Source organism: Alosa pseudoharengus, unplaced genomic scaffold, assembly GCF_046254945.1.
Source record: "Alosa pseudoharengus isolate Yale_2024_CS ecotype anadromous, Long Island Sound unplaced genomic scaffold, YU_APseudo_1.1 YU_APseudo_1.1_scf_6, whole genome shotgun sequence".
NCBI classification, from domain to species: Eukaryota; Metazoa; Chordata; class Actinopteri; order Clupeiformes; family Clupeidae; genus Alosa; species Alosa pseudoharengus.
Genome location: NW_027468848.1, coordinates 29,114,082 through 29,141,293, shown reverse-complemented (window position 1 = coordinate 29,141,293; position 27,212 = coordinate 29,114,082). Strand labels below are relative to the sequence as shown.

Below are 27,212 nucleotides of genomic sequence, written 5' to 3'. Positions count from 1 at the left end.
ATGAATTTTATGCATCCAGCAAAAACATGATCTCACATTTTTCTTATCTACAAATTAGGAAACCTGATCATGATCCAGTCAACTGATTATTGAGTCATAGTGAAATGAATGGACAGTGCATTTTACATATGATCTGAACCTACTTCCTGTTCAGGTTGTCCAAGCATGTTTTGATGTAGGTGTCGTAGTAGTTGATCTGGTCTTGATAGAATGCTGCCTTGGAGTTCAGGGCGCTCAGTGTCTGTTGAAGCTTAACCAGCTCGGCCTTCCGTCTTTGTCTATAGCGCCTCTGGTACCGAATGTCCTGTCAATCACCAGAAGGAAAGAATCATCAGAAGCTTTGTATTCATGTGCTTTGGTTTAACTTCCACTGCCATTTAGTATCAGGTCAAGTAGCATCTCCACTAACTCCCACATTAGACAATGACAATGGAAATGAAAACTAATTACAACTGAAGGCGGCTATTTTAGTTACACTGAGAATATAAGGTTGAGTAACTGCCACGGTGTTACATTCATGGTTTGCTATTCTTTTGTAATATTTAGAAACTGTAGCAGTAAGCATTTCACTGTGCTGTTTTAAATTCTTTATCCTTCTCAGCTTATCCATCTCAAGGCATCAGTGGCAGAGACAGCACAGTAGCAGCACTGGCACTACCTTGGAGATTTCATTAATGACGTCCTGGTACTTGTTGGAGCCGCGGACAAGGCCGGCCTGCTCGAGGGTGCGCAGGTTGCGGGTAATCTTCCTTTTCTTCTGCTCCAGGGGCAGCTGGCGGTCCTCCAGGGCGGCCTGGGTGCTCTTCAGGCCCTCTGGAGCATTGGCGTCCTGCTCCGCGCGCCTTTCCACCAGCTTAGTGTGGTCCACCTCCTATACACACACACACACACACACACATTCACACGGTTAATTCACACTGACTAAACATTGTCCATATCTATATCTTTAATCATATGGCAGATATTTTTCTCTTTACCGACTTACGGCTCACGGAGCCTATACATTTATCAGAAAGGGTCTGACGAGTAAACTGGAATGTTTTCTAAAGCCGCCTACAAATTACCTGACATAGGGTCAAACTCAGACTCCCACCGAGGTGAGGCTAGACTGAGCTAACTGGGAAAATATCAAGAACCTCTCTACACAGTTTTGAGGAGTCCTTTCTACTGATTTAGTTACCCACAAAATTGTGTGTGAGTCCACTAGCATTTTGATCCTCAACAGGTTCATATGACTGAGATTTTTCAGGCAGCAGAAGTTTTTTACGGAAACCATTGGCCCACTATTTCTGGTGCAGAGTGCCCATCGTAATGCTTTGTTTTGCACAACTGATTGTAAGCATAACCGTCTCAATCTGAATGTGCTGCTAGGAGCTCACCTGCGCAGGAGAGGCTGGGGTCTCCAAGATCTCAGTCAGGGTCTCTCCAGGCTGAATCCTTATGACATCCACAATGAGCTTCTTGGTTCTGCACAGAGAACATAATAAAACATACAATACAGTAAACATATATTGAATCCTCTCAGAGACATTTGAAGATATGTCCGAAAAAATGTGTGCAGCATTAAGAAACAGGGTGACAGAGGAACGTTTGTGTTGTTTCCGATCTTCTGGTGTTGATGCTCTTGTCCATTTGGACGTGGAGAGTGTTAACACATGGACAATAGAGACTCACGTAAGTGTCTGGCCTCTGCCGGGACCGGGGGGTGGGGGTGGGGTGGGGGGGGTAGGGCTGACTCATACTTCCTCTTTCCTACGCACGGTGCTAGACCCTTCTGCCCTAAATATCCTTCCAAGGTTTATCCCCAACTTCCAAAACATCAGCCAAAAAAGAAGCTATCTGAACTTCCATCCAGTGCCCTCGGTTAAATATGCAAAGTACAAATAAATAGTTGTGGCTGTGTTAGTAAGTGCAGTGAACACATGTATGTGCATTTATGTTTATGTTGATCTTCCAGTAAAAGAGACAGTGTATGAGTGAGAAAGAGAGAGAGAGAGAGAGTGAATGAGACGTATGTGCTGGGGCCTAGGAGGACACAGTTAACGCAGCAGTTCTGCTGTACATTATGGCTGCATCCTGTCACTTCCTGTGACTTCCTGTCCCTTCCCATCATGAGAGGGACGAGATAGGGGGCTGGGAAGAGCACGGACTCCTGACCTGCCCCTGGACGATAACAGAGGAGGAAACGAGCGGCCCACAGGGCGTATTTATATAACGTGCCTGGAATCCAGCACCCAGAACTGTCTGCTGAAAAGACTGAGCGATGGGTCACTGTCGAAAGGACGTGACTCTGACGTAGCTTGAGCACTGTTTGGCTAAACATGCCTCAGCTAGGCTACCGGCTACGGAGCGCAGTCTCGTTGATTGAACAGCTGCAACGGCCCCTGCAGTTCCAAGAGAAGGTTTGTGTAATGGCCTTCACATCTGTGGTAATGTTAGAGAGAAGAGACCGAAAAAGACAGAATGAGAGTGAGAATGAATGTGTGCACACATCTGAGTGTGAGTCAGTGTGATTGTGATTATGTGTAAGAGTGTGTGTGTGTGTGTGTGAGTAAGAGAGAGATAGAGAAAGAAAGAGAGATAGATTGAAAGAATGAGAGAGATAGATACCAATAGTATTGAGGCACTCGTTGGCACTTGCTGTTCTACAGCAGAGCCCATGGCCTTTATTACTATTATTAATAGAGACAGTGCTCATTATGCAAAAAAACAAAAGTACTGCAAATAAGCCAGAGTTTGCTGTATGGGCCAATCTGTGTTTTTATGTGTTGTCCCTAGCCAGTGCTTAAAAAGGCAACCTAGAAAAAAAGAGGTTACCTATGTGACTACAGCTACAACAAATACATGCAATGACCAGTACAGTATGTACCCATCAAACATACAGTGCAACCATGATCACAACACACACAGTAAAAACAAATAAAACATGATTTAATTAAGATTTAAGAATGAATTTAAAAAGTCTGCTTGTATAGGGACTCTCTAAAACTCTGAAACCATTGTTACCGTAACAGTGTTATGTTATGTTATGTGGGGGGAAACGTTGCACGTTTAAACAACTTGGTCTTCTAAAACGGATAGCTCTGATCCTTGATTAGGATTGGTTGAATTGCGTTCGATGCCGTTGTAAAATCCAGTATAAATCTACAGGTACACCTTGACCACGTTTTGTTCTAAATTACTGTTCCACCACAAACTGATACAAAAGATAGAATTGCTGCATCTCGACATGGTTTGGCAACCAAGAATGATTATCTATGAATAAATCTTTACATTTGTCATTGCTGTGCCTTTATTTTATGAAATCTTGCCTGCCAGATATTTCTAGTAACCATTTTGGAAAAGCAATAAGCCACTCCTCTAGCACGTTGTGCCTAACGACGCCCCTTAGCTATTGTAAAATCAGTGTAACCTACAGCCTATACAGCCTGTTTAAGCTTATTGCTTAAATATACAGTATGCCTGAAATTTGGCCACCTTTTTGATTTGTTTTATGGAGCCTAACAGAGGCTGGCTGGACAGCGCCTCATCCTGTAGCAATGACCAGTGCTGACGTGTGTGTAAGGGTGTGAGAGTGGGCATCTGAACTCACTTCATCATCAGGCCCTTTGTGTCTTTGTCGTCTCCCTCCAGCAGCTCAAACTTGTTGGTGAGGTTCAGGGAGATCTCCGTCTTGGCCAGCTGGGTCAGCACACTTTCCTTGTTGGGGTCATTGGGGTCTATGGCCCCCTCACCTGGTTGTTTCAGAACAGAGAAAGGTTACTTCTGAAGAGTCTGATGAAGTCCTGCTTAACTTTTGTGTATGCATATAATATATATGGTACATATGCAGGTACATACAGTGTACACAGTACAATATGGGCTTACTGGTCTCTCATTTAATTACTGCTAGCAAGACAGTCAGGTATTTTATTTTATTCAGGCAAGGCTCAACTGAATTATTCTGAAGCAGCTTCCTATTCATTGTCAACGATTATGGTTCTATTGTTCCACAAATTTTGGTTGGGAGCTACCCGTTATGCAAACTTATTTTAGGACACTGCAAGAACAAAAGGAAGAAATTCTGCACCCCAAAACTACAGGAAATACGCAGCTCCATGAAAGTGCTGCATTTCAAAGGAGAAAGGAGTATATGAAGAACGGTACCGAGCAGAGCCTCTACGTCCGGCACCTCTCCCAGGTCGTCCAGAATCTCATGCAGGGGGTCATTCTGATCGGGGGAAATGGCTTCTTTGTGTTCTAAAACAAGCTGAGGCACGAACACACACACACACACACACACATGAAAGGTCACCTTAGAACAAACCAAATCTAACCTGAGAAAAACTGCTGTGATGGTTTTTAGGTAATTCTTCATAAACAATGACATTTTTTCCAACATCAGCATAGGCCTCTCTCTCTCTCCCTCTCTCCATGTGTGTGTGTGAGAGAGAGAGAGAGAGAGAGAGAGAGAGAAAGGGAGTGTGAGACAGGAAGAGAACCAAACTGTTTTCAGTGTTTGAGAGACATGTGAGGATTGCTAGGTAACTCGGCCCCTGCTCTCTATGCTCCAGCAGCATAAAAGGAGGAGAAGTCGACCCTGATCCTTCCAGAAAGATCACCACTCCTCCTTTCAACAGAGGACACCACATCCTTCCCTCCCGCACGCATGCATTGACAAACAGGGTGTAAAGCCGTCGTTATCATACTGTTGCTAGGGCTTTCATTGTTATTCTGCTGTGCAGAAATAATAACTGCTTTGCAAAAGTAAATGAACTGCAATCATTAGAAGAAAGGAGTTGTCGGAATCGAGTCATTCTTTCCACCACATTAAGGCCTGAGCGAATCCCTCTTCTCGTCCAGCTGGGATTTGGTTACTGCGAGCCCTCCCAGGCCCGTGAGACGGACCCATCTCGCTTCTGGCAGATCCCCTGCCAGCCCAGGGACAGAGAGGGGAAGTCCGGCTGACCCAGATGAGCTGATCAGAACCTAATGTGGCTCACGGGCTGGGTTCGAGATGGGCGGGAAATGGCTTCATTGTTAGTCAGCCTGGAAGGGCTGGCGAGGGAAGGAGTCAGTGGAACTGACATCAGTGTAAACAGTTTCCAGCTCAGCCATCTGAAACAGATCAGGCTGTGTGTGTGTGTGTGTGTGTGTGTGTGTGTGTGTGTGTGTGTGTGTGTGTGTGTGTGTGTGTGTGCACCAGAGACGGGCGGCAGTACAGACAGGACAGAAAAGCAGAGAGAGGTAACGTCTGGTCAGGGAAACGGAGCGGAAAACAAAGATGATGTGTGTTTCTGTCTGTGTTGTGTTTGAGTGGGTGATGAAGAGAAGGGAAGCCGGATGAAGAGAGGGAAAGGAGTAAGAGGCACAGGCAGACAGACAGAGGAAATGAGCATGAGAAAAATGAGGGTGTGGGGAAGGGAATGGAGAGACAGTGTGTGTAAAAGAGGCCTGGGTGATTGACAGTCACCGGTGTGATAGTGTGGGGTGTGAGTGTGCCGTGAGGGGCCAGAAGGTAGACTGTACTGGGCCTCCTCATAATGGGGATCTATAGGGCTGACACTGAGAACGGTCCTCTCTCCGTGTGTGTGTGTCTATGTGTGGGTCTGTGAATTGACTTTCACTGAGCTGCCACAGAAAACCAGTCAATAATGAATCAGCAATAGCCACGTGTGTGTACGTGTGCATGTGTGTGAGCGTGTGTGTGTGTGTGTGTGTGTCCAGCTTACTCGCTCCTCTGAGTGACTCACACCTTGTCATGAGTCACGGAGGTTTGAGTGCATGACAACCCCCCTACTAAAATGAAACCATGTTACTACCATTGCAGTGGATCATAATAAACACCCTGAGAAAAATGACAAGTCAGCATGGGGGAAGTTGTGCATCTGCTATGTGACCTTCTGCTTTCAGCAATTATGAGCACCTCAGCAGAAGTCATATCCCAATGAACTACAGTAAACGGCTTCCAGGTACATTTACAGCACGACGAAGCATTTTCAACAGATTACACACTCATGATGACTATACAGCTCTTTTGACTAATGCTAGTCAACAGTCACGTCTTCTCTAATTGGCCATCAGGTATCTAATTTAAAGCACTGAGTGATATTCTCAAAACAATGTACATGCTGTTCCCAGGCACATTACACCTTAAATGCGTCTTAAAGCAATACAACGCAGTTCTTAAACCTTAAACTAACGTCTTCAAACTTATTTTTATGCCACAGAGAATGTGTGCTTGCAACGCCAGGTATTGCAATATGTAACACTTGTCACGGGTAGGGTCATGACCTTTTTGTCGGTTTTAGACGAAGTGGGTACCCTCTAAGCGCTAAATGGGTACCCAATACAGTGAAAGTTGACAGAGAAGGGGGATTCCTACATTGTGTTACTTTAATCCCATAACGTCAGGCTCCTTAGATCACTGGGGTGGACCTAATAATCACAACGTATGGCTGACTAATCCCTACTCTGTGTTCTAATCCTCTATTTGAATTGAAGTGTGAAGGAGAGCTCTTTTTCACAGCAGATATACAGCCCTAAAGCCATTCACAGACGGTGGATTAATGGGGTCCCCAGTGGGGGATGAGGCCCTTACTGAGTGCGTGTTGATGATTTCGTCCACAGAGATGTAGATGATGGGCTTGCTGAGCGTCACCATGTCCGAGTACTCGTCCATGTTGAACTTCTCCTCGGGGATGGGCACATCACAGGCAGCCTGGAAGAAGGCCCTGAGAGAGAGAGAGAGAGAGAGAGAGCGAGAGAGAGAGAGAGAGAGAGAGAGAGAGAGAGCAGCAGAAATGCTGAGCAGTGGGCAAGTTTCAGCCAATCAGTCACCACCAGTGACAATACAGAAATGCAATTTGTGAAAAGAAATGAAACACTTAAATGTGGGTCTCTGCAATGCAAAAAAAGACTCCAGAAAAAACACTGATTTGTCTCAACTGAATAAGCACCTATAAAACTGGTGGTATAGGCCAAGACTTGACTCTCGTACAGACCCATTCTCAGGCTTAACAGTGCATTTGTCCTGCTGTGGATTACTCAAGGAGTTTGTGACTCATGACATCCATCTTACCGTGTGGAACATTCTAGGAATTACTCACTTCAGTGTTTTATAAAGCAACTTAGATTTTGGGGTCCAGGTCCCTTCTTACAGTACATGTCCAGTAAACATTTTTCCAAAACATGTACAGTATGGCCTATTAAAGAGTGCTAAACAAGACAGCCACTAGACATCTCATATTCCTATCTCCAGTTTAACATGCATTAACATTGATTCAATACTCCATATCTAATCATTATACACCACCAGACAACATCCAGACACTATTGGAATAGGACCACACTCACTACTGCACTACAGAGCCACAATCCCAACCTCCTCTCTCCATTTTAGCCTGCTCATCGTGTTTATTCAGTGCTCCCTGCTATCCTGTCATTACGTACCCACCAAAGGTGTCTGGGAAATGATCATGCTCTCCCATCCTAATAGTTTTTTCCTCCCTTTCAAATACAGAGTGGACATTGCATTGATCGAGGGAAAGCATTAGGCAGCGAGGCAGACTGTAGCTCTTGAGTGGGTGCAGGGCCTCCGTAATGTCTTAATTAGATCGGCAGATGCAGCCATGGGTGCAGAGCACAGGGAGGCGAGGGAGGGGGGGGGGGGGGGGGGCACTGCAGCACAGCACGCAGACATACACAGAGACAGGGAGCCGTGTGACTACCAGTAAGACATGACTCACTGCACCAGTGACAGAGGCCAGGGAGGGGGTCAAAACAGATGGAGAAACAGGGAGTGGAGAGAGAGAGAGAGAGAGAATGAAAGTAAGAAGGGAGAGGGGGGGCTACGGGAAAGTGAAAGGAGGGTGATAGAGAGAGCAAGGCAGGGGGGAAGGGAGGGAGAGAAGGAAAGGCAGGGAGAAAGAGAGAATGAGGTAAAGGGGGATAGAAGGCTGGAAAAGAGAGAATGGGAGCTATTGGGGCAGTGGGAGAGGGATGCAGTAAGCGGAGAGAGAGAGAGAGAGAGAGAGAGAGAGAGAGAGAGAGAGAAGGGGGAGACGGAGAGGGCGAGGAAAAGAGCGCGAGGCTGCACATCCATGGAGCCACCTTTCAGTGCTCCCTCCGCTCTGCCTTTTTCCGCTCCGATCCTTCCCTACTGTCCATGTGCTGATAGCACACTTTCACACAAAGGCCCACTTCCTCTCCCTCCTCCTGGGCCCAGCTCTCTCGGATCTGGTGTGCGTAGCCTCTACCCTGTGGTGACCCGTCCGCTACCGGGCACATAGTGTGAATTTCTACCCTTTTTACCTGACGCAAGGATTCCTGGAATTTTCTGTGCAGTCACTGATTAAGCACTTGTTTTGAGAAAATACATTCTCGTACAGTTCACGGCCTCTGGTTCAGACACTGGTGTGAACTACAGTGATAAAGTTGTTCTTAATTACACAAACAGCATTGCACAATGGATGTATTTCATCGCCCTGTGCTTTAGAGACATCCAAGAATGAATAAAATCACTCACACATGTGCAATTGTACAATACACATGAGCTATTGTCATTACTTAGCTCGGTAATTATCCTGGTAAATTCATCCCATCTAAATAGAACTTTAGATACTAAGCCAGAACTGTCCGAATTTCAGCCTCTTTCTTCATGCAAATGACTGAGGCCAACATCAGAGATCCTCTCCCTCTCCCTCGATCTCCCTCTGCCTGTCGGCCTCACCTGAACTTCTGGTAGGTCTGTGAGATGTATTGGTTCATGGAGGTCAGGTGGCCACTTTCGTCCTCGAACAACTTGTTGGCGGCGGCGTGCTGCAGCATCTTGGCCACAGACCCCAGGTTCCGCCGCTGGTCCGAGTGCAGTGTCCCGCCCGCCGTCATGTCGATGATGTCGAAGCCGTCCGGCGCCACGATGGCCGGGTTCATGTAGCGGTAGTAGAGCAGATTCCCCACGATCTGCCAGACACACACACACATGCACATACAGTACAAACATGTGCACGCACACACACACACGCACACACACACACACATACACCATCAGCACTAGTGACTGAAGTGAAGTCTGAGTCTGTCCTGCACCATGCAACAACAATGACAAGGCTCTATCGTACACGACTAAGCTAAAACGTTCTCCGTGACATTTTTTAATTTCTATTTGGTTATGGGCTGTTCACACCAAGAACTATAAATCAGGGTTCCCACTCATTTTCACTGACAATTCCAAATTTCCATGACTTTAGGATGACCCTGAATGAAATTTCCATGACCTACAAGTATAAATTTGCTTACTGTACACCACAGGTTGGGGTCAATTATGAAAAGTGACAAGACTGGATAAAACTATTATATATCTATGAAGGAAGCGATGTGAGTTGATGTATGCTCCAGGTGTGTCACTACCTAAAACTGCCCTGGGACACATGCCCCCCCCACCCCCTTATAAGGTTGTACAGGGGGATGCTCCCCCGGAAGAAAACATGTTGTACATTTATACATTTTAAAGTTTAAATGTATCAATCTGGTGCACTTTGAGAAGAAATTAAATGATTTCACTCGCTTGTTTCTATATGGAGATATGTGTGCTGTAGCCTAAACTATTTTGCACTTTAGAAATGTAGCCATGCACACACAGGTAGAATAGTTATGATGATACAGCAATAACGTCACAATCACAAAGCATGATTGATGAATTTCACAATTTCAGAAATGGTCAAAAATAGAGCATACACTTCAGTGCTCCATGAAATGATGTCAAAGTGGTTACCTGTGTTCATTTACTATTTCATTTGAGTAGATCAGGCCTACTCTTGACTCTCATACTATTTGCACTAACATAACAGCCTACATGTATCTTTGAATAAGGACACTCACGTACGTCTCTCTGCTTAAATTTTGCGTTGCTCCTTTAATATCTTGCTTTGACTTTTCGAATTTGACCACATTCCTTTCTTTTCCCTTTATTATCTAAATACAATGTCGCTGCTAAATACAGGAACTAGTTGAACCTGAACTTAAGATTGTACTGGAGCACAGCAGTTTGCTACTGGGGCACATGCCCCGGTAAAGGGGCTCTGGCAAAGCCTATGCGTCCTAGGTATCACAAAATGACAATTCATGACTTTTCCAAAACTTTCAATGAATTTACTGAATTCCATGATTTCTCCAGGCCTGGGAATGGGAATATACATGTAGAATTCCATTACTTTTCCAGGATTTCCATCACTGTGGGAACCCTGTATAATAATACGGTAATTGAAATTGACCCTGACAATATCTTGCTGTTGTATAACGATGTTGATATCACTATAGTTTATGTGTGGACGAAAACATTCATATTAGCTTTAACGTTCTTGGTGTGAACAACCCTTAAGAGCATTTCCCACACTAACGACTCTATGTAAATTGTTTATAGGATCCATCACACATTTGCAACAAAGCTGACAAACAGAGCTCTCAAAAAGGCACCAAAACCCCATTATCATTTTACTCTCCGCTCTGAAGATGAACTCAAGGACCCAACATGACTCTGGCTCCTCACTGCAGCCTTTTCCTTCACAGTCACCAGGGAGGAACATTTAGTTTCGAACAGTTTGTCCATCTCTGAGACTTCACACAAATCTACAAATCATCTGCTAATAAGCTTAAAGCCTCAAGCAAGGAGTCCAGGAACTCAGCTTTCTGCCAGAGAGTGGGACTGAGGGGGCCAGCTGCAGCTGTTACTTGGTAGACCTGACAACTCCCAGGCCTCCTCCCCAGTACAGTACAGGATGAAATGATGTGCACAAAGTCCAGCTCCTGACCTTCAGTAGCTCGTCCTCCGTGGCGTCTGGGAACTTCTCGTGGAGCGTGTTCTTCAGGATCTTTGCAATGTATCTCATGCCATAGCTACATGCAAAGACAAAACACCAGCGTGAAATGGCCCGCGTGGACATGACCCACAATGCACAGCATGAAAACACAAGCGTCATTCTGAAACATTGCAAATGCTTACATTCTGGTCTAATGGAAATACACACAGATGCTGACAAACAGCAGCCGAGCAGCCGAGCGGTGACATGATAGTGGTACACTGTTCAAAAGTAATGACAGATGTTCTCAGGCATTTGGCCACACACCAATACTGACCCCTTGTGGGCAAAATGGATGCCTCAAAGGCTGCACAACAAAATAAACGGACTCATGCAGTACACACAAAATGACATTACAGATAAACAATTCGTTTTTTTGCTATTTCTGGGAATCTAAAGCTTACGGAATGTTGTCGAGTGAGGAAGTGATGGAGCTGAGCACTTTGTCCGTCACCGTGCACAGCATCTGATTGGACGAATCCAGTTTGGTCCGTACCTCCTCATGGGACAGAGCCTGCTCAGCAGTCACCTCGTAAGGCAGGTTACTATAATAGTAATTAATAATAATAATTATGACCTGAATAAATGACAAAATTCAACTAAAACAATGAATTTTGCTTGTGTTTTGTTAAAAAGGATTGATATCCCCTGTTGGGAGGTCAAAAACAGGAGTAAATAAATATTGGAACAGATAGGGGGAAAACATCTTAAACTTATATTCAGATTATCATTTTGGTTTTGATGAGCACAGTGTATTGTGTATGTATACATACAATGCACAGCCTGTCTTTGTGTGTGTGTGTGTGTGTGTGTGTGTGTGTGTGTGTGTGTGCTATGCACGCATGTGTGTGTGAGAGATAGAGTGCGTCACAGAGACATAAACATGAAACATACATAAATGCAATGCGAGTGTGTGTATACCTCTGTATACAGTACATGTGAGAACCTGTATACAGGACAGAGTTTAATATACATATGTGTCTCAAACACAGGTCAAATGAGATGAAGGCATATAACCTTAATGAAATGTTCATGGTTTGGGTGGCCATGGAGGTAAAGATAAATAATGCAGTAAGAGGCTTACAGTACACATAGTTATCTTAACACATCCAGCAAGCAAATATGAACATGAGCCTGTGCAATTATGATTAAGATTTTTGCAATTGTGTGTCTGTGTGTGTGTGTGTGTGTGTGCGTGCGTGCGTGCGTGCGTGCGTGCGTGCGTGCGTGCGTGCGTGCGTGCGCGCGCGTGTTTGTGCGTGTGTGTGTGTGCGTGTGTGTGTGTGTGTGTGTGTGTGTGTGTGTGTGTGTGTGTGTGTGTGTGTGCGTGCGTGTGTGTCTGTTTGTGTGTGTTTGTGCGTGTGTGTGTGTGTGTGTGTGTGTGTGTGTGTGTGTGTGTGTGCGTGCGTGCGTGCCATATTCCAGAGAGGGGAAACAGAGACATGTAGAAAGAAATAGAGCTTGTTTGTTGCCCACCTGGCCTGTCCGGTTTGTGTCTCCAGCTGGTTGACCCAGGCCTTGTAGATGTCCACAGGGTTGGTGTTGATGCCCAGGCTCTTGTCCTCGATGATCTCCTTCACCACGGGGGCCAGCAGCTGGCGCAGGGCGTTCTGACCGCGAGCGCCTCGGTTGAAACTCACCACCATCTTGATAACCGTGGGATTTCCCGTCACAATGTCCTGGATCTGATCCACTTTAGACCTGACGAGGAGCACAAAACCAAACAACACTTAACACAGTAAACACACTTTTAAACACAAATATATTACGACACACTGATGCAAGTGTCCATATTTTTCCCAACACCCCCCACCCCCCCAAATTGTACCCTGTTTATTAAAAACAACCAACAGTTCTGGGAACAGACTGCATCAGGTACATCATCATCTCTATAGCACTTCTCTGAATGAGCCTCTAGCAATGTTGGATAAATCACATCATCCAGACACATTCTTGAACAGAGGGAAAACATATCTACAGACCATCTTGTACTCCATAAAACATCATGGACAGCCTCATCTTTTAAATATGAAGAGTGTAATACGGTTTTGGGAAGTGTAGGGGTGGAGATGGCTCACTTGATCTCCTCCTGGAGAGCTGACTCAAAAAGCTTCAGCAGGAGGAACTCCTCGCGCTGGTTGGACGCGTAGTTGTAGAGGGTGAAGATCACCGTGTCCATGAACTTGGTGGACTTGTTCTGAGGCATCTGGAAGATGAGCTTGGCCAGGTAGGATGGGTTGGTCTACGAGACAAATGCAATGCATACCATTTGTACAATATACTATACAGAGTAAGACAGCCATTCAATGATGCAACAAAAAGGAGGAGGACTACACTGTACATGATAAAACACTCTCCATCATTGTCAAATACAATCAATGAACCATCTGATAATCCCTGAATTATAAGTACTGTAGCCATTAAATAATACTTTGCCAACATTTACTTCTGTTGTCACCTACTGAAAGTCTAACTTTCAAATTCCCTTTTGAGTTGTCAACCAATTCGGACCATAAACATTCCCTGACCCATCAACGGTGGGTCAACGGGTAGCTAGCCGCCAAACCACTACTCCCTTCAAACAAAAAAATCACATGAGATGGAGAAGCCACTGAAGCGGATGTGAGCAGTGAGAAAAAGATGGCGTCTCAGCCTGACCTGTAGCAGGTAGAAGAGGTGCTGGTAGGCCTCCAGTCGCCTCCTCTTGCCTTTGTTCAGGCCCTTAATGCCCTGTCGGGCCCCCACGGCCAAGCCCTCACTGCTCATCTTGTGTTTCTTGCTCTTCATCTTCTTGCTGTGCGACACCACATCCTAGTTTAGGAGCAAGCAGAGTGTGAAAATTGTTATCACTTTAGTCATACATCAGCGGTGTTATTAAGAAAAAGCTAAGTTGGCAAGTGAAAAATACAATAACAGTACATTGCTGAAGACTTTTCATTACATTTTTGATATATTCAACAAAAAAAAAATACAAAACCTAATCACTGCTGTCTGAGTAAGTTTGAGAGCCAGTGTATTAGGCTACTAATCAAATGCACCACAAGTGAAAGCCATACCTGTAGTGTGATCCTGTTCTTCACCAACAGGCCAATCTTAATGTCCATCAAATTCAAATCCTTCTCCATTTGCTGGTTAGAACGGATTTTGGTGACCACTTCCTCCCTGAGCCGTGTCACTTCCTGCTCCTCCTGGACATCCAGGTCGCTTTGCTCCAAGAGGTGTACAAACTTCCGCACCACTGCCAGAGGGGGGTCCTGGGCCCCAGCTTTAACACAGGGAATCAAACCATAAGCACACAGACACAGACACAGACACACACACACACACACACACACACACACACACACACACACACACACACACACACACACACACACACACACACACACACACACACACACACACACACACACACACACACACACACACACACACACACACACACACACACACACACACACACACACACACACACACACACACACACACAGAGAGCTGTTAGATAGCTTGCACCTACCAGATGAAAATGGAAGAGTGGGAATATTCTACTCACTGAGTGTTTTGTAGTTATCTCTAGCCTTGTTTGCTTTTAAGAAGGCCTGGATCTTCACAATCTCCTTCTCCTATCAAGACACAACAAAACCAGGAAAAGGTACCATCAGGACACAGGACACCCTAACATGACAATAGCATGCCATGAAAGATCGCTGGGATTGTGCCATCATGACTTACATGGTCTTTGAAGTACTGCAGCCTTTTAGTGTACCTGCTTTTGGCAATCCACATTTTCACCAAAGACTGGATCTGAAGGCAGACAGACAAGAACTACTTTTAAAGCCGGGCAAACATCAAAAGCAATCATTCTTTAAGCTTCAATGCATTCATTCTGTCAACCAAAATAACTTTCCAACTTGCCAAATGTGACTTTAAAAATATTCAAGTACCGTATGACATGTACTGTATGACGGGTTCTAAACTGTACACATTACCTTAACTGCTGAGCCCACATTGCTTTGAAGTGTGTTCAGTCTCTCTTTGTAGGATTTCCTCTGTTTATGTCCCTTCCAAGAAGCCTGCACAAAAGCATCATCATATTTACTGTTCACATACATAAGCAAATAAATCCCATAAATAAAAGATCATCGTCACTAAACACATACACAAACACTATGGAACTGACACATCACTTCCTATAGCTTCCAGGAATGGCAAACAGGACAAAAACAAAAACATATCTGGGTCTCTGCTGTACATGTTTGGAAGAGGAAGCATGTAGCTGTAGATTTGTACTGTATGGACAACATTCTTGCTGGAATATGTCACTCCGCAGTATATCTTCCTTTGTATTTTTAAACATATGAGTCAGCTGGTCTCTCGTCTTGACAAGTTGCAGTCTTGGAGTCAAGAGTCACAGTCTGTGAGTCAAACATTATTCCTCAGTTTGCAACCTCAATGACCAATCCTTGTTGATGAAAAATAAATTGAAAATAGGGCTGCACAATTTGGGGAAAATGTCTAATTGTGATTTTCTGACAGATATTCCAATTACGATTTGATTTTTTCTTAAATGTCTAACTTCAGTTTAATATTGCAGATTTCGCTTTAAGTTGGGCCACTTCTAATTGGTAAGAATGCCTACTGCATGAGAAGCACAGCATTCCTGTTCGGTGAGCTTCACTGTCTTTCACAAAGAGGATGACATGAATATAAAAACCATAGATGTGACAAGATTAACCACTGACAGAGTTGCAAGCTGCATGATTAATTGCAGCCTTTGCCAGGGATGGCAACATGTATTTGAAATACGTAGTATACATAGTATTTTGTAATTTGTATTTTATTGGGTTGAAGTAATGTATGTATTTGTATCAAAATACTTAATAGGTATGTATTTTTATAGTTTAGAAATACTTGCAAAATATTTTTGGTAAAACCAATACTTTTGGTGATCATAAAAGTGCAAAACAATGAATGTACTGTAGCCTGTGACTTCTACTGTACCTGCAGTTTGACCACACTTGGCTCCTGTTGCCGTAGATACCGTAGTCTCTCAGCCTGGGCCCTCCTCACCAGGTACCCACGAATCCGAGCCTGGAGCAGGATGACGAGCGGCTCGTTGGCCACCCAGAGCTGCTCCCTGTTATATTCGGCCGTCACACCTCCCACTGTGCTCTAGGGGTTAGTTCAGATCACATCAGCACACAGCTCAGCAGCAGACTGAGTAAACAGTGACACTTTCTGTGACTAGTGACTGCTGATTCATGTGTTGAACATAATGCCAGAAACAACAAAGGCACATTCTAATACCGCTGGAACAACCAATAAACATGTCCACTCTCCTGAAAACTATTCAACAGAGAACAAGTAAATTTACATTATCACTGTGTTATACCTCTCTAAGAATCTAAGGGTGCATGAAGGCAGGGAGGTTGGCTGATGGTCTAGTACCTGTATTTCCTCTTTGGTAAGCTGTGAGGTGTTGTGCACAAACTCATTTGGTTCATTCCAGGTCCCTTCTTTGGTTTGTATGTTGTAGTAGTAGTCATATCTGTCCTTTATTCTGTGCTTAACCCAAACACCATCATCGCCACCTACACAGGACATGGAGTAAAACTCTGTTCAAACATGAACAGAAAAATCCTACAGTATGTCCTGTATTCATTTCATGCATTACTCAACACTTTTTTCTATAAGGCTTAATCTGGTATCAGCAATTGTCAAGTAGGTATGTTTTGTATATTCATTTCTGCCTTCTAAATATATTACACTCTCTGAGAAATACCGTACCTTACGGGCTAGAAAATATGGTAGGTCTGTGAAATATTACAATTAAATGAAGTATATCAGTGTAGTTGTCATAACATCAGTCATTTCCACCAAGTGTAGGTGTGTAGTACCTTCAGCAGCATTGAGAGCCTGCTGCTTGGCCAGCTCTGACTGATAGTCGTCTGCGCATTCGGCCAGGACTCCTCGCAGAGCGGCACAAGGGGCCTGCAGTGCCTGCAGTGTGCTCTGGCTATCTCCATCTGCCACCCGCTGGTTGATGTCCGCCACTGCCTCCGCCACTGCAGGGACAAGAGAGGCCCATCAGTTACGCTAGTCCTCAAAGTGTGTGTCGTGTGTGTGTGTGTGTGTGTGTGTGTGTGTGTGTGTGTGTGTGTGTGTGTGTGTGTGTGTGTGTGTGTGTGTGTGTGTGTGTGTGTTTAAGTCAGACAAAAGAGACAACATGGGAAAAATCGTCCCATTCTCTTTTCTGTGGTTCAGCACTAGTGTGGTAGGTATCAATCACATCAGAAGTTTCCGCAGAAGATTTTCCACAGACTCCACTGTAGTGTGTTTAGAAACATCTAAGTGCTTGGAGAAAATATCTCCAACATTCTGCATCATAATTTGGGAGTCTCTCTGGTAATTTGGAATGACCACAACAATGTCCTTCCCTTTGATTTCTCTTTTTTATGTTTGCAACTCCCAGCTATGGAGTGGTTCAAAGAATTTCACATCTGAAATTCAGTAAACCACAGCTAGCTGGCATGTTAAATCATGATCACTGAAAACATATTTTTCCATAATATTAAGAAACAATAAAAGAGTCAAAAGAGTTGTGTCTGAACTAGTGATGTCTACACGAGAGTCTACATGCAGCATATCAAAACAAAATCTTCATGCAGCATATTAAAAACAAAGGTCTGAGTTACGTCTGAGTGCTTCCTCCCCCTCCTGGTTGGCAGTGTGTAGGGCCTCCTGGATCTGGTCAAGCCACAACACAGCCGACTCGTCCCCTGAGCTCTGAGAAGTGACACACACACACACACACACACACACACAGACACAAACACACACACACACACACACACATGATTCACACACAGAATCTTATCACAGCTCAAGTGCTGCTACTGCACCCAGACTCAAGAAAGAAGAAAAATGTAGGACGAATGACACAGACACCACAAACTGGCACTGATCTGTCTAGCTAATAATGAGTCACTTTGGGACAAGGAGCTACAGAGAGCTACTAAGTGGAAATGACAATACCGTCTGCTCAACGCCAAGAGGCAAGACCTAAGGGAACATTAGCAAAATGAAACATTTCAGATTAGCTCTAATAACAGTGATTGAAAGCAGCAGTGTTCACTTTTGTTTACACAAAGAGAAAAAGACTTGAAACCACCACAAGGCATTCCTTTATCTAGTGAACTTGATCTACACTACAGATACAGAAGGAGGTTTTGAATGAAAGACAAATACACAGCCGCTCTTATCCCTTTTGGAAGGAAGCAGACATCACAGTGACCCCCTTAAGTTTACAATGGAGGCTATCTTCGAGAACTCGTCACTTCCTTTCACAGACACAAGGCACACACCCCAAACAAAACAAAAAAACACAAGCAAGCAAGACATTGATTTTAAACTATTTTGTGGACAAACTAAAACATACTGTATCCTTTCCTTCCATATGAACTGTTTAAAAATCTAAACTACTCTTTTTTTCTATGTATGATACGCATTTCATACAATACACAAACACTACATGCATTGTATAGGAAATGACATAACATAATTCAGTCACATGATGCCAGTAGCCTAGCGTGTAATGTATGTTCTGAACTTTGCATGTTCAGACACCATTCTTTCTAAAGGAGCCAAGATAGGGACTAAGGCGCAGCATCTAATATGGGAATAAAGTCAAAAGTTACAGGAACTCTGAGGAAGTGTCAAACCGACATAAATACGACAGCCACGTCATAACCCATACACTGCACAGCCCCGTGACTGATGATCTCTGACAGTAGCCCCCGCCCTCCGCTAGAGACTGGCTCAAACGACCTGACACGGCGCTGTGGAATTCAGTCTCTCCCATCCTCCTCAAGTCTCCACAGGAAACCAGCGCTACTCGCTCACCATCTGCTGTACTGTAAACTAACAGGGGAGAGAAAGAGGCCACTGAACCGTCACTGAGGACCCGACCACCACTAGGACAGCAGTGGGGGAGAGCTGACCGCTCATAACACCAAGGTGTCCAGATGCTGAAAACTTCCTGAGAGGGGAAGATGTAAACCTCCTCACTAAATTTGTAAGGAAAAGGATCAAAGGAAAAGACATGAAGAAATCACTCCTGGTGTTACTGATCGCACTTGTGCTACCGACGTTCTCGATTCAAGACAAAGGTAATAACAATGATCTTGAAAGGTTTTGAAATATTATTTCTAGAACTTGTTACATATGAAATACTTTGATGAAACCATGTATTATTTTTAAAGCACCAGACACTTGTATAATTTATTAAACTACAGTCTACAACTTTTTGATTGAGTTTGAAACTATAATGTCAGAGAACCAACAAGTGTTTTTCAATGTTTGCAGACACACGTGATCATGAAAACAATGTATTTGTATAGATTATATATGGTTTTGGGATTTGGCAGATACCTTTGTATGTATATATGACATCACAACACTGGGGAACAGGCATGTTCTGTCAAGGCAACGGGGTCATATAAGGGTTAAGATCATTTACAGCGCCTGTGTGTTTGAACATGTTTCCATGAACGCTTCATGAACTGATGGAATTTCTCCCTTTTTCTCACACACATCTGGCTGTTGTATAACCAAGACAAGCGGCAGAAACATGGCAAAACTGGCTCCGGCTGCCCTCTCAACCCGAGAACCTACAACGGGTGGAGAACCTCCACGGGCTCCAGCTTGGACAACTGCACCAGCAACTTCAGCCAGCCTCCAGATGAGCTGGAGCTCAGCTCCCAGCATGCCAAGGAGTACCTGAAGGGCATCCTGAGCACCAGACTACTGCCCGCGGCCTACGGCCTCATTATGGCTGTGGGCATCCCCTCCAACATCTTCGTCCTCGCATGCTTGAGCGGGCGCTCGCGGACCTGCTCGGGCGCCGTGCTCCACCTCAGCCTGGCCACCTCCGACCTCCTCCTGCTCACGGTGCTGGCCTTCCGCGTGCACTACCACCTCCACGGCAACGACTGGGTGTTTGGCGAAGCTGCCTGCCGCCTGGTCACCGCGTGTTTCTACGGCAACGTCTACTGCTCGGTGCAGGCGCTCATGTGCATGAGTGTGATGCGCTACCTGGCCGTGGCGCGGCCCTTCCTCTACAAGGGCCTGCCCAAGCGTTTCTGCGCCGCGTTGGCCACGGTCATCGTTTGGCTGGCGTGCGGTGCTGCGATGGTACCTGAGCTGCTTGTGCATCAAACCTACCAACTGCGCGGACTGGACATCACCACCTGCCACGATGTGCTGCCCTACTCTGAGGAGCCCTACACCTTCCTCATGCCATATCGCCTGGGCATGATCGTCGCCGGACTGTTGGTGCCAGCAGTGGTCATCGCCTTTGCGTACGGCTCCATCGTGCGCCACCTAGGCCGTTCCAGCTGCGACTGGTCACTCTACGTCAGGGCCAGCACCCTCGTCTTCGTCATCTTCGTCCTCTGCTTCACGCCCAGCGCCGTCATCCACGTCCTGCACTACATCAAGCTGTACACGGCCCAGCAGGACCACTTCTACGACTACTACGGCATGGCTGTGTGCCTGTGCTGCTTCCACAGCTGCCTGGACCCTTTCCTCTCCTACATCCTGTCCAGGACCACCACCTCCAAGCTGCACGTTGTCACCATCAGGAAGAAGCCCAGAGGGATGTCTGTGTTTATCTGAATTTCTGGGAAGCCCCATGGGCGTTTGTCTCTACACGGATGTGGTGGGACGACAGGACAACACAAAATGACCCTAAACAATGCACGCCTGGGACGGAAACACAGTGTGCTCCGCTATTCCTATATATAGGAAACCAAAACAAGCCAGTGCGTTGCAACTGCTTCCGAACAAAATGGCTGCCTCTCTGGCTGGACTTGATATTTTCTCAGCAAAACACAATTACGCAGCCAGAGAAGAGCCAAGGTACTTTTATGCCAAAGGACAGGTTTTAGCAAGCATATCATTTCAGCCTCTACGCCGTCAATCCTTCTGTCAACATCCCTTGGACAGGGGACAACAGGCATCTCTGTATCCTGAGGCAAATGTTCTCATCACTTAAACTTAATGGGTATACTTGCATTGTAAATATGTCAATCTCCTTCATCGAATCTGCTAACCTTGTGTGTATATGTGTGTGTGTGTGTGTGTGTGCATGCATGTGTATAGCTAATTTCCCTTCACGGGACAATAAAATATATATTTTTCAATCTCTCTAACTCTGGTTGCATACCAGTCTACGCCTTCAACATACAGTATTAACACACCACTTTTACTTGAAAAGAGAAAGCAATTGCTTTTCACAGAGAGAGAGAGACTGCATGTGTTGAGCTTTCTGCTACCTTGCATATGAGGTCCTTGGTGTGCAGCAGTACATCGTGATAGTGTTTGGCTGTGTCTGGATTCACACCCTGCAGTTTGGCAGTGGGCAACAGGAGGGCAGCGAGAGTTTTTTCCATGTCACCCGAGTTCAGCGCATCATTGATCTCAGCTATTGCTATGACTCCTGCACACACAATATGAAAACATGTTATGTGACCTTCTCGGTTCAATTACACCAAGCAACTGCGTATACTGTATCAATATCAATCCGTTAGGCATCACACTCATGTCCAATAATTTAAATAGCCAGTTAACTAGCAGTTGATAAGGCTCTGACAGGTTGGGGCCAGCTCAAGGCCTTGGAATCAGCTGCTATGTTGCACTTGCATGACGCTAGGAGAGCTGAGACCCCTTACGTTCGTGCTCCTCGTGGACTTGCTGGTTGACCGTGTCGATGCACTTCTGGACGTCGTTCCAGGTGAGGAACTCCTGGCCCAGTGCTAAAGCCTCTACCCTCAGTGTGATCAGCGTGTCTGCGTACCTGAGGAGGTGAAAGAATGAACAAAAGAATGGAAAAATAGATGTATGAATGTCCTGTAGTTCTTTCTGGGTATTTACACTGCCAGTGACCTGGGTGATGTGTCTACAGCCATTAAGCTCCAGACCGCTCACCAAGCAAGTTACAAGAAGTGTAACTTTCATGCTATTTAGTATACTTTTCATCAGCGTGAAGAATGCAGAGGTGCTGAGAGTACTAAATACCACAAATACCACAGTGATTTTTCCCCCGTTATCTTTCAATGAGCAATTACTGCTGGGCAGCAGCAGCAGCAGGTTTGTGTGGGGAGCAGGTCAAAGTAGCCAACCTCCTTTACACCATAACAAGTCTCAACTACGTTTAACCCCTTTGAGGAGAGTGGTCCTTTTGGATTTATCTTGCCTCCTGGTACCTAACTGTTGGTATGGGTTTAAAATGAAGTTAGGCTTCTATGCGTGATAAGCTCTGAATGAAATTATAATTTTTAATTATTATGACCGCCGCGCAGCGAAGCGGCGGTCATATAGGTTTAGTCAGATTTTTTTTTTCTTCTTTTTTTTCTTTTTCGCATGTCCAAATTTCCGTCAAGGATTCCCGGGACACTGAAAGACCGGGGTAGACGAAACTTGGTGGGCATGTAACCCCATATGGATAGCATGGAACCATCGTTTTTCGTTTTGATCTGTAGCCCCCCCGATGGACTGCACCCCCCGAAAGGAGGGTAGGGCAGACACAGTTTTCTGTGAATATCTCGAGAACCGTAAGGTTTAGGAGGACCATTTTTTTTTTGTATGTTGATCTCAAAGGGCCATGTCAACCCATTCCATAACCACTCATTTCATGTATAGTGCCACCTAGTTAAACACAAAAAAGTAAATATGAGGTGTTGTAATCGCAGGTATCTGTGACCTAACATAGTCAAAACTGCACAAAATTGGAAGTGTAGGATCATTATGACACCCTCTGAATGCACGCCAAGTTTCGTGGAATTCCGTTCATGGGGGGCCACACAATAAATTAATTTATGTTACTATACACCAACTGGCCTGTAGGTGGCCGGAGACAGTTTTCTGTGAATATCTCGAGAACCGAGGGCCTAGGAGGTCCACCTTTTTTTTGTATGTTGGTCTTAAGGGGGCATGTCAACCCATCCCATTACCACTTATTTCATGTATAGCGCCACCTAGTTAAAAATTAAAAAGCAAAAAATTAGGTGTTTTCTTCACAATATCTCTGGCTGACATGGTCAAAACTGCACGAAATGTAAAGTGTAGGATCATTATGACACCCTCCGAATGCATGCCAAGTTTTGTGAACTTTCGTTCATGGGGGGCCTTACAATAAAATAATTTATGTGTACATTTAGTGACCGTACACCAACAAGGATTCCCGGGACACTGAAAGACCGGGGTACACGAAACTTGGTGGGCATGTAACCCCACATGGATAGCATTGAACCATCGTTTTTTGTTTTGATGTGTAGCCCCCCTGCTGTACTGGACCCCCCGAAAGGAGGGTAGGGCAGACACAGTTTTCTGTGAATATCGTGAGAACCGTAGGGCCTAGGATGACCAATTTTTTCCGTATGTTTGCCTCCAGGGGTCATGTTAACCCATTTCATGTGCACACATGTGCACAAACAGATACACACACACACACACACATACATTCACAGTAATCATACGTATGACACATACTCACACAGTAAACATATGTACGCTTGCATGCACAGGCACATACGCAGGCACACACACAAGCACGCACACACACACACACACACACACACACCCACACACACACACACACACCCACACACATAACATAAACATGTACATGCACACATGCACACAATTCAAGAGTTTCTCAGAATTATGAACAGGCAAGATGGAGGTGGGGTTGTATAAAATGAATTTTACATGTGAAATCTATGCAGTAATCATGTTTTGGTACTTGTTGTCTAGCAGATACCAGTGAGAATTGAGTGTGGATAATGCAATTTAGTGAGACAGTTAGAATCATATAGGCCTTTCAGCATGATTTATTTTTGTGGAAAAAATGTGCTGGACTGCGCGGCGGTCATATTTTGTACCGCTCTGCGGTACATCTAGTTACATTACATTTAGCAGACACTTCTTGACCAAAGTGACTTACATATGTCAGCTATATAACAAGGGATCACATTGTCCCTGGAGCAACTTGGGGTTAAGTGCCTTGCTCAAGGGCACAATGGTGGAAGCCGGGAATTGAACCGACAACTTTCAGGCTACTGCCCAGCTCCTTAACCACTACACTACCACCGCCCCCCATTTCAACTGACCCAGACGGTCTGGGCTAGAGACTGCCCATTTCGGAACAGTCTCCTGTCAATCTCACCTCTGCATGTTCTCGTGGTCCAGGTTGCTGAAGCCCAGAGGGGAGTCACACAGCAGCTCGGTGACAGCCACCGGGTCCTTGGTGTCCAGGACTTCGTTCAGCACCGACACAGCCGACAGCATCACCACGGCAACGCTCAACTCCGCGTGGGTGAGGTCAGGGGTGCTCTAAAATAGACCACAGATAAAGTCAGTGTCAACCAACCTCGCTTAGAAATACTGGCCAGTCGAGATAGGAATTCCTCACTGTGATATAGACACTGTGATGCACAGTGACAAAAGGAACACAATACATAATTTGCAAAGCCAAATTCAATCTCCCAATGCTTCTACACAAGGCCTGCCACAGTCATACAGTGCCTTGTGTAAAAGATATCTCTCTAATGTCTATGTGTAAATGTAAATGATTAATGATGATGTCCTGTAGCTGTGTGTGATATGATGTTGGCTACCCTGCTGCCCTGGATCTGCAGGCTGAAGAGCTCGTCCTGGTAGAGCTTGGCGCCGCTCTGGTACACGATGGGCAGCTGCGCCTCAGGGTTCATCAGCTGCTCCACGGTCTCCTCCGCGTTACCCAGACGAATGGCTGCGTTGATGGCAACGATGGCCTCCAGCTCTGCATCAACACACACAGAGATCCCTCATCATGTGTACGACACAGACACACTGTCTACAAAGAGCTACCACTTCATTGCTAGAGATGGCAAATACTGACACTGGAAAATACCCAACTCAAAACGTAAAAAAAACCATATAAATCCACAAATACTAAAATTCATCAACTTATTCTTCTTTTGAAATCTCTAACTAACAGGGAAATAACTGGACATGGAATCGAAGTCTTGTGGGGGGAAGTGGGGGATTGGTGTGAATAGGGTCGATTTCATGACGATGACGTACTTCTCTTGTCAGCATCAGCACATTCGTTGCAGGAGCTGACGACTCTCTGGATCTCCTCCCTCTCCAGCTGCACGGCGTAACCGGCATCCTACAAGTAAATTAGAAACCAGAAGGACCAAATCACAGGAGTCATCAGACAGACAGTAAAGATGCCAAGGATTTTTGTGGTGGCTGTAAACTTATAGGTCCAAGTTGTCTATAACAGTATATTAACTGCATTTGGAAACTGAGCCTGAAAAGGCCTGAGCCTTATCTTCAGCCAGGGACAAGGAAAACACTGGTAGTAACAACTAGCATCAAGCATAAGCCATGTTGACAAACAACAGCCACCTGATTTCTGTGCTCCTTGTGCGTTGTGAAGTGGTCCAGGTACCAGCGGGCGTTGGGTTCAGAGACCCCGACCAGCCCCAGGGCCGGCATCCTCAGTGCTGCCAGGAGCGCAGCCTCATCCCAGGCATCGATGGCCTGGTTCACATGCCGCACGGCTGCTTGTGCTGTGGAGAGAAGGAAGGCTCAGACCATCGTCATCTTTGGTCATTTCTGACTATGAAACATACGAGTTGTTAACGGGGGTGACTATTTTGTGAATCGAATGCAATGAACTTCTAGCAACTCAAGCAGTCTCACTAATGTATTGCTGTTTATGCACTTCAACACGTGTACTTACAGCCTGTTTTGAGTGGGCTAAAGTGAGTGAGTGGTATCGCCCGTGTGTCAAATCAAAATATTGTAAATGCAGTTTCGAAATTCAGCTGATACAGCTGATAACAAACAGTATTGCTAACTTTTCTTGACTGGAGATGTGGATAGATTTGCAAACAGAGAGAACAAACCAAGCCGAGTCACAAGTTCAGGAATCTGAAATCTAAATGTCAAACGGAAAGTGCTGGAAATAGCATTACCATCATAGAATTACTCTCAGACTGTTCCCAGAACTTTCTTACAAAACAATGGTAAACGACAAAGGTTTAGGAAAATGAACCGTTTTTTGCTTTACCGCTTCTCACTGATTACTGCTAGTGATGAAACCTCTTATTCTCTACAGTATGACATTGTGAAGTGTGGGTTAGTGGTTATGTATAGGTTTCACTGAACCAATCCAGGCCTTGACCTTGGTCTGATAAACTGATAAACACTAATGTCCTGGCTGCTGGATACCATACACATCAGCTCTCACAAAGGTCGTACGTACTGTTCACAAGGTTGATAGCGCTCTGGATCTCCTGCTGTGTGAGCAGTTCCTCGTAAACATCTCTCTCCTCAGTAGCGATAGATGAACGCTGTGGACAAGGAGGCACATGGAAGTCATTAGGAGTTTGGAGATGAGTGGAAAAAAACTGCACATGGATGCTATGAACCTACATTGTTATCAAGCTGCTGCATCAGACAGACAAATTACAGTCCTATTAGTCAGTCAGTCATCAACACTGGGGCCGTGGCCCACTGGTTAGCACTCTGGACCTATAACCGGAGGGTTGCCGGTTTGAGCCCCGACCAGTGGGAACGGCTGCGGGAAGCGGGAAGTTCCCTTGAGCAAGGCACCTAACCCCTCACTGCTCCCCGAGCGCTGCTGTTGTTGCAGGCAGCTCACTGCGCCGGGATTAGTGTGTGCTTCACCTCACTGTGTGTTCGTGTGTGCTGAGTGTGTTTCACTAATTCACGGATTGGGATAAATGCAGAGACCAAATTTCCCTCACGGGATCAAAAGAGTATATATACTTATACTTATACTGACTAGAAAGATTTTCCCATGCGGTTATTTAAAATGCACAGGTATTAAGGAAAACATGCCTTGATAAGTAATGACTGATTTCCTCGCAACCTATGTTGGGAAACATACTCAAAAGTATGTGGGCCTCTGGTCTGTTTCAGCTGATGTTCTGACTGGACATGAACACCCCAAGGCCAGAGAGGAGGGGAAGAGGCTGTTTTCTTTAGGCATGCCTGCCTGATGGGAAAATGCACTGGAATGCTGAAGCTCATTAAAGTCTCCAACAGGAGTCAATGTGTGATCACTCACCCGAATAAACCAAGTTTGTCTTTATATTTTTTTTTTCCTCAGACTATTCAAAAGATATTAGATCTTGCCACATAGGTTGCAGCAGTCATGCCAGAAGCATTATTCTAATATCTGCAAAGTCAAATCATTGAGCACCAAAACATCTTGACAAAGGTCTGCGTATGGGAAACGTGGGAGGCCTTCTAGAAGTTACGGCGTGTTCTTGTAAATAAGTCCATCTGGCTGAGTTA

General features: G+C 45.2%; 2 protein-coding genes across 2 annotated transcripts in view; one reads left to right on the top strand and one right to left on the bottom strand.

The window, feature by feature from the left end:
- Window positions 1-27,212, bottom strand: part of iqgap2 (IQ motif containing GTPase activating protein 2) — a 52,984-nt gene that overhangs the window by 2,530 nt on the left and 23,242 nt on the right. Inside the window, exons 9-35 of the mRNA XM_076271000.1 lie at window positions 26,155-26,242; window positions 25,293-25,456; window positions 24,963-25,050; window positions 24,515-24,678; window positions 24,064-24,230; window positions 21,569-21,693; window positions 21,173-21,336; window positions 17,534-17,624; window positions 16,736-16,903; window positions 16,287-16,429; window positions 15,840-16,010; window positions 14,828-14,911; window positions 14,571-14,642; window positions 14,392-14,461; window positions 13,895-14,103; window positions 13,497-13,649; window positions 12,917-13,080; window positions 12,315-12,539; window positions 11,243-11,383; window positions 10,791-10,875; window positions 8,711-8,943; window positions 6,581-6,713; window positions 4,147-4,249; window positions 3,593-3,734; window positions 1,380-1,467; window positions 659-871; window positions 144-304 (exon numbers count right to left, since the gene is read on the bottom strand). Coding sequence (XP_076127115.1) covers window positions 144-304; window positions 659-871; window positions 1,380-1,467; window positions 3,593-3,734; window positions 4,147-4,249; window positions 6,581-6,713; window positions 8,711-8,943; window positions 10,791-10,875; window positions 11,243-11,383; window positions 12,315-12,539; window positions 12,917-13,080; window positions 13,497-13,649; window positions 13,895-14,103; window positions 14,392-14,461; window positions 14,571-14,642; window positions 14,828-14,911; window positions 15,840-16,010; window positions 16,287-16,429; window positions 16,736-16,903; window positions 17,534-17,624; window positions 21,173-21,336; window positions 21,569-21,693; window positions 24,064-24,230; window positions 24,515-24,678; window positions 24,963-25,050; window positions 25,293-25,456; window positions 26,155-26,242 — 3,809 coding nt within the window. The remainder of the gene's footprint in view (window positions 1-143; window positions 305-658; window positions 872-1,379; window positions 1,468-3,592; window positions 3,735-4,146; window positions 4,250-6,580; window positions 6,714-8,710; window positions 8,944-10,790; window positions 10,876-11,242; window positions 11,384-12,314; window positions 12,540-12,916; window positions 13,081-13,496; window positions 13,650-13,894; window positions 14,104-14,391; window positions 14,462-14,570; window positions 14,643-14,827; window positions 14,912-15,839; window positions 16,011-16,286; window positions 16,430-16,735; window positions 16,904-17,533; window positions 17,625-21,172; window positions 21,337-21,568; window positions 21,694-24,063; window positions 24,231-24,514; window positions 24,679-24,962; window positions 25,051-25,292; window positions 25,457-26,154; window positions 26,243-27,212) is intronic.
- On the top strand, window positions 18,921-20,578 carry f2rl2 (coagulation factor II (thrombin) receptor-like 2). Its single transcript, XM_076271001.1, has 2 exons — window positions 18,921-19,006; window positions 19,453-20,578. The coding sequence occupies exons 1-2, from the start codon at window positions 18,940-18,942 to the stop codon at window positions 20,511-20,513; spliced, it is 1,128 nt and encodes a 375-aa protein (XP_076127116.1). The 5' UTR covers window positions 18,921-18,939; the 3' UTR covers window positions 20,514-20,578.